General features: G+C 62.5%; 1 protein-coding gene across 2 annotated transcripts in view; it reads right to left on the bottom strand.

Moving 5' to 3' along the window:
* Positions 1 to 2,516: 2,516 nt before the first annotated feature.
* Positions 2,517 to 13,185, bottom strand: part of COL6A2 (collagen type VI alpha 2 chain) — a 34,453-nt gene continuing 23,784 nt past the window's right edge. The window contains exons 19-28 of one of the 2 annotated variants that reach the window (XM_031665835.1): positions 12,845 to 12,895; positions 12,473 to 12,508; positions 12,060 to 12,122; positions 10,680 to 10,742; positions 10,463 to 10,498; positions 10,087 to 10,132; positions 9,790 to 9,942; positions 9,171 to 9,623; positions 8,873 to 8,911; positions 2,517 to 3,412 (exon numbers count right to left, since the gene is read on the bottom strand). In XM_031665835.1, the coding sequence (XP_031521695.1) occupies positions 2,814 to 3,412; positions 8,873 to 8,911; positions 9,171 to 9,623; positions 9,790 to 9,942; positions 10,087 to 10,132; positions 10,463 to 10,498; positions 10,680 to 10,742; positions 12,060 to 12,122; positions 12,473 to 12,508; positions 12,845 to 12,895 (1,539 nt within the window). In that variant the 3' untranslated portion in view covers positions 2,517 to 2,813. Of the gene's footprint in view, positions 3,413 to 5,517; positions 6,126 to 8,872; positions 8,912 to 9,170; positions 9,624 to 9,789; positions 9,943 to 10,086; positions 10,133 to 10,462; positions 10,499 to 10,679; positions 10,743 to 12,059; positions 12,123 to 12,472; positions 12,509 to 12,844; positions 12,896 to 13,185 lie in introns of those variants that run through there. The other variant, XM_031665836.1, reaches the window with a different exon arrangement.

Genomic DNA, 13,185 nt, shown 5'->3' with positions numbered 1-13,185 from the left:
AACTCAAATGCCTTATTGGAGAGATGTCCCATTCTGAAAATAGAACACACTTGTTCCTGGAAAAAGATGTCACCCAAGACAAACGACAAGAATCCTACAGGGAGAAAAACACCCAAGGTGTGTGTGGGCACAGGGTCACCATCACGCAGCATGAAAAGTTCCTACACATCCAGCAGGCAGGGGGCGCCAGGGAGGGGACATTGGTGAGGGGACATTGGTGTTGGGCTGGTGAGGGGACATTGGTGAGGGGACATTGGTGAGGACAGTGGTGAGGGGATATTGGCATGGAAGGGACATGGAGGACTGGTGAGTGATTACCGGTGCCGGGACCCGGGTGACTGGCGGAGGGACACTGCGAGGACCACTGGTGCCAATGAGGACTGGGTGAGGACACTGGGTGAGGGACACAGGCTGGGATCCCAGTGAGGGACACTGGTGAGGGACAGGCCAATGGATGGACACAGGCGAGGACAACAGGGGACAGGGTGGACAGGACAGGAATGGTGGACAGGGGACAATGGTGGAAGGACAGGGACAGTGGATGAGGGGTGGACAGGGACAGGGACAGGGACAGGGGCACAGGGACAGGGACGCTGGTGGGGCATGCTGGTGTGGTATAATTGGTGAAGGGCCAGTGGTGAGGGGCAGTTGCTGGGTGGAGCTGTGGGGTGGAGCCTGTGGGTAGCTGGAAGTCCTTTCTAGTGGGACTGACGTTCCTGCCCTGCAGGGTCCAAGGCTGCATACACAGGAGCTGGCACCAAGGAGGGGAACATCCTCTCTCTGCAGAGGCCCTGGGTGGCTCCTGTGGGCAGAGCTTGTGCACCTGCAGGGGCCTCTGCCTCCCTCTGCCTGAGGGACCTGCAATGTTCACCCGGAGCACAGAGATCCGAGGACTGACACTCAGGGCACAGGGGCTTAGTGAAACAGGCAGGCCTCTTCTGCGTCTGTTGCAGGCATTTGAATAGATTTTTGTGGGATGGGAAGAGGAGAGGAAGAGAAAATAACTGATGTCCTGTCCTGGAGCTATAGGCTGTGTGGTCAGATGACGGAGAGGTGGAGTATGAAGAAAAGAGTGAGTCTTCTCAAAGAACAACAAAGTTTTGGGCTATCTGGAGTGAACTGCATTCCCCCAGTTTCACATGTTGACTAACCCTAACCCTAACCTCTAGCCCTAGCCCTAACCCTAACCCTAACCCTAACCCCAGACCTCTGGATGTGACCTTGTTTGGAAATGGGGTCCTTGCAGATTCAGTGAGCTCAGGTGAGATCATCCCAGAGCAGGCTGAGCCCTGGTCCAGTGTGACTCGGGTGAGCTTATCCTAGAATAGTTTGTTCAGTGCATCCCAGGGTATCCTAGAATAGGCTGAGCCTGGTCCAGTGTGACTCAGGTGAGCTCATCTTGGAACAGGCTGTGCCCTGGTCCAGTGTGACTCAGGTGAGCTCATCCTAGAATAGGCTGAGCCCTGGTCCAGTGTGACTTGGGTGAGCTCATCTTAGAACAGGCTGAGCCCCGGTCCACTGTGACTCCAGTGAGGTCATCTTAGAGCAGGCTGAGCCCTGGTCCAGTGTGACTTGGGTGAGCTCCTCTTAGAACAGGCTGAGCCCTGGTCCAGTGTTACTGGGGTGAGCTTATCTTAGAACAGGCTGAGCCCCAGTCCACTGTGACTCAAGTGAGGTCATCTTAGAACAGGCTGAGCCCTGGTCCAGTGTGACTCGGGTGAGCTCATCTTAGAATAGGCTGAGCCTGCTCCAGTGGGACTCAGGTGAACTCATCTTAGAGTAGGCTGAGCCCTAGTCCAGTGGGACTCAGGTGAGCTCACCTTAGAGCAGGCTGAGCCCTGGTGCAGTGTGACTTGGGTGAGGTCATTCTAGAGCAGGCTGAGCCCTAGTCCAGTGTGGTGACTTGTACCCTTATCTAGGAGCTCAGGAACCCCGGGATGCTGGGGAGAGACTGGGGCAGACCCTTCTCTAGGCCTCCAGAGGGAGCTTGGCCTGGCTGACACCTCCAGAGCTGTGGCTGATAATGGTAGTTGTTCAAGCTGTGTCTGTGGTGCCCCGTGATGGCCACCAAGCCCACTCCTGCCAGGCCAGCGCCTGCCCATGGAGCCTGTGGTTCACCGTGGGGCTCCCAAGCTAAGCCTGAAGGACCCTGGGGGTCTGAACAGCAAAAACTCACCGAGATTGCCCCAATGAACAAAACAAGCTCAGAACCTGCTGTCTCTCCCCATCTAGTGTCAATCATGCGTCCACCCACAGAAGACCCTCACAGCCATCGTGACACTTCTTAGAGCACTTTGGACCTGGCTGGGGCTGGAGGAAGAGTTTGCTGATCAAGCCCGTGGGGTCTGCACAGGTGGGGTCAGCCAGTGCCTGCAGGTGATGTCCTAGGAGGGCAGGGCTGGGCCAGGGGGAGCCATTGATCCTGGTGGGCAAGGGACAGCTGCAGTGTTTTCCTCCTGACCACAAGACAGCTTTGGGGTCTCTCCTGAGCACAGATGCTGGCAAGCGGGCACGCAATGGGTTCAAAGCCTTTATTGGGTCAGGGCTTGCTCCTGAGCTCAGGGGCCAGGCAGGTCTGGGAGGGCTGCGGGGGGAGGGAGGCCAGGCAGCCTGCCGGGGGCCTGGGGCCTGGGGCCTGGGGAGACCTGGGGCTGTGTGGGGTCTGGGGCTACGGGGATCCCGTGGGAGGAGCTGGAGGGGTGCGGGCCCGGGGCGTCCTCCGAGTGAGCAGCGGTGCTGGCCGTGCGGGACCCGGGCCCGCTTAGCACCATGGACGGGGTGGGCTCACGACCCTCGACTGCGGGGCGGTGGTGCTAGCAGATCCAGCGGATGAAGCGGTCGAAGAAGCCGGGTTGCGCCAGGCTGTCGTAGTCCTTCTCGCGGAACACGGCGGCGCGGTCGCCCAAGCTGAGCGTGGTGAGCACATCCATGTCCACGTCGCTGCCCACGGCCACCACGGTGGGCACCACGTTCTGCTTGCGCATGGAGTGCGCGGACTCGTGCAGGCTGTCGTTGCCCGTGACGCCGTCGGTGAGGAACACGAAGGACAGCTCCGCGTTCCTCCGGGCCCCACCACGCGCATTGCGCACGATGGCGTTGATGGCGTGCACCACGCCTGCGCCCACGTGCGAGAAGGAGTTCAGGTATTGTGCGGCCTCCAGCGCCTCGTGGATGGCTGTGAGGTTGTGGCTCAGCGGGAAAGCCACCTGCTGCTCGCCAGGGCCGCCGAACTGCAGCAGCGCCACGCGCGCGTTGAGGGGGTCGTCGTCCCGCCGGGCCAGCGTCAGCCGCCGTGCCACCTGCTCCACGAAGCGCCGGGCCTTGTGGAAGTTCTGCTCACCCAGCCGCTCGGAGCCGTCCAGTAGGAAGACGATGTCCACGGGCCGCTGCGTGCACTGTGCCACGGACAGCTCTGCGGGGAGACGCGGGTGCGGGCTGGGCGGAGGGGAGGCTGGCAGGACCGGGCAGGCGCCAGCCCCGCACCTGCGCCCCTCCACTCGCACCCCACCTGCTGACCCCACAGACCGCTGGGCTCTGCGGGGGCATTTCTGCAGGGCAGCCCTGGGTGTGGGTCCTCAGCCCAAGCCCCTTTGAATTGGTACTGGTGGGAGCCACTGTCTCTTCTGGTGCTCCCAAGCCTGAGACCCTGACGCAGGCCCCAGGCCCTGTCTGCCTGCTGAGTGCCATCCCCACCCGGGCTGCCCTCCTGGTGGCGGCCTGTATCTGCATCTTTTTGTGGCTCAAGAATTTGCTGCCCACAAAAAGGCCACTATCTGTGTGGTGTGGGAGGGACTTCAGGAGGACCCCGGCCCTGACACCCCCAGCCTGAGCCCTTGCTGGCTGGGTCCTAGAGCTGCTCAGAACCCCTAGAGCTGGCCAGGCCACGTCCCTCCCAGAAAGACCAGGAGCCCCTGACCCTTCTGATTGGCCATGGTGGGGGGCAGTGGATACAGGAGCAGCCAGACCTTCTGCGGCCGCCCAGGTGGGCTCTGCCCTGACTCCTGTTACCAAGAGGGGCCCCCACCTGCCTGGGTGGTCACCAGCCCTGGGCATCCTGGACAGCTTGGGGGCCTAGCCACAGCCCAGGCCACCCACCACACGTGGGGTCAGGGACCACAGGACGGGACCCGGCCCTGTGGCCTCGCCAGGACCTCAGCTCCTGGGACAGGGGAGGGGAGGGACACAGCCAGTTTCCCCAAAGGTATCTGCTCCTTGGCCCAACCCCTGGATGTTGTCACAGCTGGTACATGAACCCCCAGGAATCCCTCAGGAGCAGGGTCCTGACCCCAGGAATGCACACGGAGGACACTGACCCGAAACTCAGCTGCCGAGGGCCCTGGAGGTGCAAAGGTCCAGCACCGCAGGCAGTAAGCAAAGCCCTGAACACAGCCGTGTGACCTCGTACTGCACGGCAGCCGGTATAGAACGCTTGAGACACGGACCTCGTCTGAGCACACACGAGCTGGCAGACGGGGCTCCCTCAGTGAGCTTATGAGTGACGCAGCTTATTCAGTGAAAGGAAGGGCAGCCTCCACATTAAGGCCACACCCAGGAACCGGCTTAAATGTCCAGAAACTTCTCAGGTACCACTGGGCTTCCCAAACCCTCTCCAAACTAATATCATCACTGCTGTCAGCACACACACGGAGACAGACATGCGGGGGAAGCTGGTGTTGGGGGTCTCTCTCCATGTATCAGTGTCTGTGGGGCCTGGAGGAGACGGGGAAGCCGTGGGGGCCGGCCAGGCACAGGGAGGCTGAGGCTGTCAGGGTGTCTGTGGACTCTGCTCTCCTCCTCCTGTGGGGGATCCTTCATCCCCCCAGTGGGAAGCCCAGCCTGGCCTGCCCTGTGCAGCGGGTGTGGGGATGAGAACCTGGCCCCATGAGAAATGGTCACAGCCCTGCCCAGCAGGAGCCCAGCCTGGATGAAGCCTCAGAACGTCGGGGTCTGAGCTCTATGGATGGTGACCCCTGCTGCTCCCCAACATCGTGGCCCCCGGGGTTCTCTGCTCAGTCCTCCGAGGACAGCAGAGGTCATGCCTGGTGGATGCTCCCCCGACTGCTTCTGGGGACCCAGAGGATGGGCTGGAAGGGTGCAGACACCCCAGGACCGGAGCTGCTGGCAGGCAGCTGTGTCCATTTGCCCCAATGGGCATGACACTGGCCCAGATAGGTCATGGTGCCAGGACCGCCAGGTTCCCCCAGGACTATCTGCTGCCCAACCCAAAGCCTTCACCCACCACAAGGTGGGCCATGAGCGCCCACGAGTCACGGTGCACGGGATTAGTGCCCACACCCAGCAAGGCTTAGCAGCCTTGGGGCCTGTTTCTGAGGCTCCACTGGAACCTGGTAGGGGAGACATTCTCCAGTGCGTGGGCTGTACCCTCCCTCAGCCACATCCCAGATGCACAGCAGCCCAGCTGGGCCACTAAGTAAGGGTCTCCAAAGACTTCCACGCCCCAGCACGGGAGCCTGCGAGGGTGACCTGAAGTGGCAAAGAAGGACTCTGCAGACGGGACTGAGTTAAGGGTCTTGTGAAGAGGTCATTCTGGACTTGGGGTGGGCCTTAAGTTCAATGACTGGTGTCCCTATAAATAGAGCGGCTACAGGAAGACGGAGGAGAGAGCGGAAGATGCAGCCACAGCAAGGGACATGGCAGCCACCAGGGTGGGAAGAGGCCGGAAGCTGCCCTGGAGCCCCTGGAGGGACTGTGGCCCTGCTGACCCCGATCCCAGACCTCTGGCCTCCACTGAGAGTCAGCCTGCAGGGGCAGCCCTGGGAAGTGAGCGTGGCAGGGAGGGGCTGGCCCAGCTGGGCGGGTGCCCCGGTTTCAGCAGAGGGCCAACGCGGTCTCGGGGTCGCCCACGATGTCCCTGTGAACCAGCTTAAAGGTGTCAATGAACAGCTCCATCCAGTCCTGCCGCTCTACCCCGGTGGCGAACTTGGCCCGCTCGGCGGTGTAGACCAGCACGGCCACCAGCTGGGAGTAGGCGGCCGGGTCCTGCGTGAGCTCCGTGGCGTTTAGCAACTGTTGGATCAGGGGGATGGTCCTGGGGAAGGTGGCGTCCGGCCCCTCTTCCGTGCGGAGGAAGGTGACCGGGGACTCGCCGCCAGGCCACGGTGCATCTGCAAGGGAGCGTCCAGAGAAGACTTTAAGGCCTGTGGCGGGCGTGGGCCTAAAGCTCCTCCTCGGGCGGCCGCTCGGCGAGGCCAGAGTGAAGAGAGGCACTTGGGCCGGCAAGTCGGTGGAGATGCAAGTGGAGTGGTGTGTGGCTCAGCCTTGGCAGGAGGCGTGGGGGCGGTAAGCACGGGGATGGGGAGCTGGCAGGGAGCTAGGAGAGGAGACCCACACGGCAGCACCTTTGGGGGACACCACGGACCCCGAGAAAACCTTTCAGCACAAAACAGCTCCGTCCAAACCTGTGTCAGAGACGTGCCAAACTCCAGCAGGGCTTCCAGTGCCGCCGGCCCCGCTGCCAGGGAGACCCCAGCCACCCTTCAAGAGCCTGCCTAGGAAAACTTGCAGTGGCAACCCCTTCCTCAGCCTCTCTGGGATGTGTCCTCTACACCCAGAACTGTCTTCCCCTGAGCAGACCTGGCCTCTGCCTTTTCTTTCCACCGAGTGGAGCTCAGGTTACGCTGCGGCCCCCATGCAGCTCTTATTGCTGAGTGGGCTCTGCCCTGGCTGCCTTCAGCTGCGTCCGGTTTGTTTCTCTGGCACCCTCTGGTCCCCACGCAACTGAGACCTCCAGAGGCCTGGTGCAGGCCCAGGGTGGCTGGGCTTGAGAGTGGACAGGGCTGTGTGGAGAAGGCCAGGGCCAGGCCACAGCCAGTGGCGTCCACCCAGTGCCCAGGAGAGCCCAGGAGGATGCCTGGCCGTGTGGGCTGGTGAAGGCTGATTTAACACTGTCCCTGCTGTATCTCCTGGAGCCACAAGGTCGAGTTCACTTTGAAATTGCAAACAGCTTGAAAGGAGGATGAGCTCTGAGTGTCATGGACGGGGTGTCAGGGAGCCGAGAGGAGGGGAGGGTTCTGGGGGGCTGCTCCCAGTCACTGTCAGGTCCTGGAGGCCTCAGAGGAGGCCAGAGCTTCAAGGGCCCCCGTGTCCTCCCTGGCTGCCTTCCCTGTGGTGCTCTGGTGGCCTGAGTGACCCACTCCCAGGAGGGAGAACTGGCTCACCCCACGTCACCGTCTTGGCCCTACGAGGCCCACATCACCCTGAGGCCAGAACCAGAGACATCATAAGAAAGGAAAAGTGCAGGCCAATATCCCTGATGAGCACAAACCCTCAGGCAGGCATCAGCAAATCAGGGCCCACACGCATAAACAGAGCCACACACCACGGCCAGGTGGGTTCATCCCAAGCGTGCAAGGCTGGCTCAGCATCGGAAATTCAATGAGGCTCAACAGGCTCACTCCCAGTCACAATGGCAGGCTAAAGACGAAAGGTCATGTGACATCCACAGACGCAGAGAAAGGCCCTGACAAGACGCAGCGCCCACTCACGAGAGAACCTGGGGTGGAGGGGAGGCCGCAGCGCCCACTCACACTGGACCCCAGAGTGGAGGGGAGGCCATAGCGCCCACTCACGCTGGACCCCGGGGTGGAGGGGAGGGGAAGGCCTCCATCTGGTAGAGAGCAAAGCGCCCACAGTGAACATTGCCGTGTCGCCCATCATGGGGTCCTGAGACTTCCCTGCCTCATCAGGGACGAAGGGCTGGGTGGAGGGGCCAAGGTCTGGTTCCTGCCCTCAGGGTCCAGCTGCCCCTGGTGCTGGTGCAGGCCCTGGCAGACCCTGAGAGGGGACGCCCACACCTCGGCAGCAGAGGCACAGCCCACTGTGTTGTGGGACCAGAGGCTGCCCACCTGCTGAAGGGCAGCCAGACGCAGGTGCAACCTCCAGGTTCTCTGTCAGAGCACGTGTGGGGAACCCTGGCCCCGAGTCCATGGCCCTGCTCCTCCCTGGGGCAGCCTCAGGACCCGTGAATGTGGCCCAGCGCACCCCCCGGGAGTTCCCCATGGAACGCCTGAACGCACACCCTGACCCGAGTGCTGAGGAAGTGCTGACTTCGCACCGCAGACCCCGAGCTGTCGTCCCCGTGGTCCTCCAGGTCGGACCCTCCCACTCGTCTCCATGGCGTCCCCACCTTGACACTCCTGGAGGGGATGGCTCACGGAGGGGAACTCAGCTCCTAACGCCCCTGGGGACCTCCTGTGGGCCCAGTTATGGTGCAGCAGTCACTGTGGGGGCAGCACCATGTCCAGCAGAGCCTGGGCGGCACCCCCAGCCCTGGGCACTGGCAGAACCTCTGCCTTGGGCACCCCCAGCTTCACATCCACGTGGGCCACATCCAGGACACGGGCTCCCCCACTCCCAGAGATGAGAGCCACGGCCGCAGCTCCGAGGCAGGCCAGGGTCGGAGCAAGACCTGCTGGCGCTGGTGGGTGTCAGTGCCTCTGCCCTGGGTTGGTTTCACTCACTGAATCCAGGGCTTCCTCCGAGTGGCAGAGGCATGGCCAGTCCATGGGAGTTGGGCAGCAATGAGGGAGACTGCAAGGTCTCATGGAGACCTTGGGTGGTGGGCCTTCAAGACGAGTGGCCACACACTAAGCACAGAGCCAGGCCAGCAGCACCCGCCCCATGGCCTGATGATGCGGTTCCTGCATTCCCGGGAGCCTGCCCTCCCCGAGCCCCTCCTCTCCTGCGCTGCTGTCCTGCTGTCCCGGGGGCATCTCACTAAGGAGCAGCCTCTGTGGCTTCGCTGCCCGCTGGGTCCCTGCACGGCCCCTCCCCTAGCCCGGCCCTCGAGGAGGAAGGACACCGGGGCTGCTCTCCTAGTCTGGGGTTGGGGGCTCGGGGTGCCCTGCATTACCTGTTTGGCAGGGAAGGTCTGGGCACACGATCTGAGGGTCTGGAAGAGAGGAGAGAGGCCAGGCCAGGGTCAGTCCCTAGCGAGCCCTCAGCGGCCGCCCACTGATCTGCCCAGACAGGCTCAGGGTGCAGCTGGCCTCTGCCATGCAGCCCTGAGAAGAACCGACTCCTTCCCATCCAAGCCCAGTGTCCTGGGCTGCACATTTGTCCCTCCGGTGAGGGGTGTCCCTGGGGCCGGCGCTAGACAGCGGCTGGGGCCTGCTGCTCCTTGGCCGACTGCCCCACGCCTGCACGCTCACCCGGGCAGAGGACGTCCTCCATGTCGTCAATGAACTTCTCAGCCACCAGGTCGGAGAACAGCGTCATGTTGCGCACCTGCTGTGGCTTGTCACAGGCTATGGAGTACAGGTTCTCGCTCTCGTGCTTCTCGTGGAACATGTCCCCAATGCCGATGGCCGTCACTGTGACGTCGCGGTCACACAGCGCCCGCAGGTTGAGGTCATCATCCCGAGGGTCGTGGCGCCCGTCCGTGATGACCACCGCAAACACACGTGTTTTCTGGCGCCGGCTCTCCTTGATGAGGCGGTCATAGGCAAACTTGAGGGCTGAGGGTGTCCAGGTGCCGCCCGCGATCCACTCGAGGTTCTTGACGGCCTCCTTGAAGCTCGACAGGGAGTCGATGCGTTCGTCGTCCAGCTGGATGGCCTCGAAGGTGCCCTCGTGGCTGTACTGCACCACGCCCACGCGCGTCCCTGTGAGCCGCACGCGAGGGCGTCGCCGGAGGCCTCGGGGGCTGGGGCGTCCCCGGCCGTGCAGAGCCCTCGTTGGAGGGACATGTCTGGACTTCTCCTTTCCCGTCGCCTCCCACGCCCCGCCCGGCCCCTCTGCCGTGCTTGCGCCCGCCCCTGCCGCGCTGACCTGTCTCGGACTTGGGGTCCTTAGCGATGGCGCCCAGCCTGTTGACCACGTTGATGACGAAGTTCTTCTCCAGCGTGAAGTTGGTGTACCCAATGCTCTCAGAGCTGTCGATGACGAAGACCACGTCCAGGGCGCCACAGCGCTTCTCGCAGTCTGGGGGGTGGCAGGGTCAGCGGGGGGCACCGGGGAGACCTCAGACCCCAGGGCCAGGCGCACATGTGGGACCCAGCGATGACCCAGACCTGCCCGCCCTCCACCCGGCGCGTGGGCCCCGACCCCACCGTGGGCAGTGCTCACCGCAGCACCCGCAGGTCTCCCTCACGTAGGTCATGACGTCACACTCCTGCAATGCACGCGTCAGGCAGGGCAGGGCAGTCCCCCCCGCCCCAGAGAAGCTTCCACAGCAAGGTCCTGGCCCAGGGGCCCCGGGACATTCCAGCCCGCGTGGGGAGGCTGGTCAGGTCCTGTCCCTGCCAACCTCGCTGCCGCCCTCTTCCTCCCACCAACCTTGCCCTGTGACCTCCCCCAACCAAGCTTGCCCGCTGACCTTACCCTCTGACCTCCTCCACTGACCTTGCCCTCTGACCTTCCCCTGCTGACCTCCCCCCGCCCCGCTGCTCTTGGTTTCTAGTTTTGGCAGGAGGACACTGGTTCTGCCCCATGTGACACCTACTGTCAGGCCGGGGTCTCCAGGGGGTCCAGGCTCACCCTGGGGAGGGAAGGATGAGGCTGAGACGCCGGGGCCAAGGCTGAGCAGCCAAATCACTCCCAGGCCACTGTCCACTGAAGCGTGGGTCCACCATAGGTGGAACCATGAGGCTTGGGTGCACGTTGGCAAGGCAGGCCGGGGGCTGAGGTCTGGAGGGCATGGGGACTGGACAGCCACCTACCTCGGGTCCTGGAACTCCTCTTGGCCCCCGAGGGCCTGGCTCACCAGGGGGACCAGGATCCGCCTGAGAAGGAACAAGGACAGGTAGGCTTCAGTGGCCACAGGGACAGTCTCTGCACCCAGCAGGGCCCTGTGCTGTCCCCAACCACGGGTCCTGCCTTGGGGGGGCCTGACAGGTGCAAGGAGGAAGATGAGGCTGTGCCCCCACCTTCCCTGTGCTGGCACCAGAGCTGGGAAGGCCGTGAGTGGCCACCGTCAGAGCCTGGCCCATCAGAGGGGTAGGGGCCTGGCAGAGCTGAGTGTCCCAGAAATGGCAGCTAAAACAGCTCATTCCAATCCATGGCTATTCCACCCCATTATCAGGTACCCACCAATTCCACGTCCACCCAATCACCCATCCATCCAGCCACCCACCCACCCACCTGTTCACCCACCCACTAACCCATCCATCCATCCTCTATCCACACACCCACCAATTAATCCATCTACCCACTCACCCATCCATCCATTTATCCACCCACCCACTAACTTATCCATCCATCCTCTGTCCAGCCACCCATTCGTCCATCCTCCCTCTATCCACCCACTCACCCATACATCTACTCATTCACCCACCTATCTATCCATCCACCCACCCACCCATTCATCCATCCATCTATCCTCCCATCCATCCACCCACCCACCCACTCAACCATACATCTGCTCATTCACCCACCTATCCACCCACCCACCCACCCATCCATTTGCCTACCCCCATCGGCTTGCCCATCCATCCATCCTCTATCCACCCACTCATCTATTCATCGCCCATCCATCCATTTGCCCACCCCCATCCACTTGCCCATCAATCCATCATTATCCATCCCTCGTCTTATGCTCACTCAGTTCCAGACCAACCTGCAGTCCTGGTTAAACCCTTGGCCAGGCTGGGGATTTGGAGGCACAGAGCACCTGCTGGGGGATGCTGGGAGCGGATGCTGTGTGTGGGACATTGGGGAGGGGACCCTTGGGGAATGCTGTGTGTGGGAACTCTGAGGGGAATGGTATGTGGAGGGATCTTTGGGGGGAGGGGACTCTGGAAGGGATGCTGTGTTGGGGTCGCTGGGGAGGGGACCCTGCTGGGGGATGCTGTGTGGGGGATGCTGGGGAGGGGTCACTGGGGGGTCGCTGGGGAGGGGACTCTGGGGGACGCTGGAAGTGAGGGTGGGTGGAAGGAGGAGGACCCTGAGCCAGCCGTCCCCTTCAGGAAGGTGGGGGTGGTGCTCATGGCTGGGGCCAAGTTGCCTGAAATCCTCCCGTACTCTCAGATGCACACGCTCAGCCTCAGGGCCCCTCCCTGCCTCTGCCCAGCTGCTGCGGGCTTCAGGACGGTGATACTCACAGGCTCTCCTTTCTCTCCTTTCCTCCCAGGTTCTCCTTTCAAGCCAAAGTCGCCTCGGCCGCCCTGTGACAGGGGACACATGTTAGCCTGGGACAGATGATTTATCTCTACCAGGGACACCAGTGAGATTTTACATGGAAAAATCGATCTGGCATTTTGGGATCATTTAAATGGGAATATCTATGTGGTTTTTTGGCAAAGCCTGAACTTTGGTTGGAAAGGGACCAGCCAGTGGCCGGTGGCTCCCTCAGAGCTCAGCATAGGTGTCATGGCTGGGCCTTGGGGAGCCAGGACCATCCCAAGACAGGGATGGTCCTATCAGTGATGGTGGGCGCTGTGTTCCCAGCAGTAGTGGGTGGGCATGCAGACCCCCACCCCGGGTGGGCACAGGTGGCCACAGGACCCACATGTACCTCGGGGCCACGTGGGCCGGGCTCGCCTTTTTCTCCCTGTGAAGTAAACAGAAGTCAGGGTGACTCAGCCTCAGACCCGGTGCTCCTTCCTCCCTCTGTGCAGCTTTCTGCAGCCGTTTCCCTCCTTGGCTTCTGCACACTCTGGGTGAGGCCACCGTGCTGCGTTCTGAGCCACACTCTCCTCCTGATGCTGCGCTGGACCTGTCCTTCGCTGAGTCACCCAGAGCCTTCTCACCACACTCCGTCCCGTAGGAGGGACCTCACACTTTCTTCTGCACAGAGGAGGCCTTGAGGGAACTACTAGGAACCTTCAGGGCCCTTGGGACAATGTCCACCCCCTCCTGGGAGCTGCCATCCCAGGCTGTGACTCACAGGTGCTCCTCGGGGTCCTGGGTAGCTGAATCCAGGCCTGCCGGGGTCTCCCTGGAGGAGGACGTTGAGTCGGTCAGCATGGTCATAGGATGGGGTGGGGCTGGGGGGCTGTGCTCAACAGGGCCCAAGGGGCACACTGGGGTAGAAGTGGGCTGGGGGTGCTGTCCAGGGCTGGCTGTGAGCAGCGGCCTGGCAGAGCCAGCCTCGCCTTGTCCATCTCCAGTTGGGGCTGGATGTGCCTAGAGACCCAGGAGCTGCCGCCTGCCCACACATGGGGAGGACCCTGCTCAGGCCACATGGCTGCCCTCAGGCCCTGCCTCAGGAAGGATGCGCCAGCCACA

This window comes from Papio anubis, chromosome 4 (genome assembly GCF_008728515.1).
Source record: "Papio anubis isolate 15944 chromosome 4, Panubis1.0, whole genome shotgun sequence".
Taxonomy (NCBI): domain Eukaryota; kingdom Metazoa; phylum Chordata; class Mammalia; order Primates; family Cercopithecidae; genus Papio; species Papio anubis.
The sequence above is the reverse complement of the archived record's forward strand: the minus strand, read 5'-3'. Positions and strand labels throughout refer to the sequence as shown.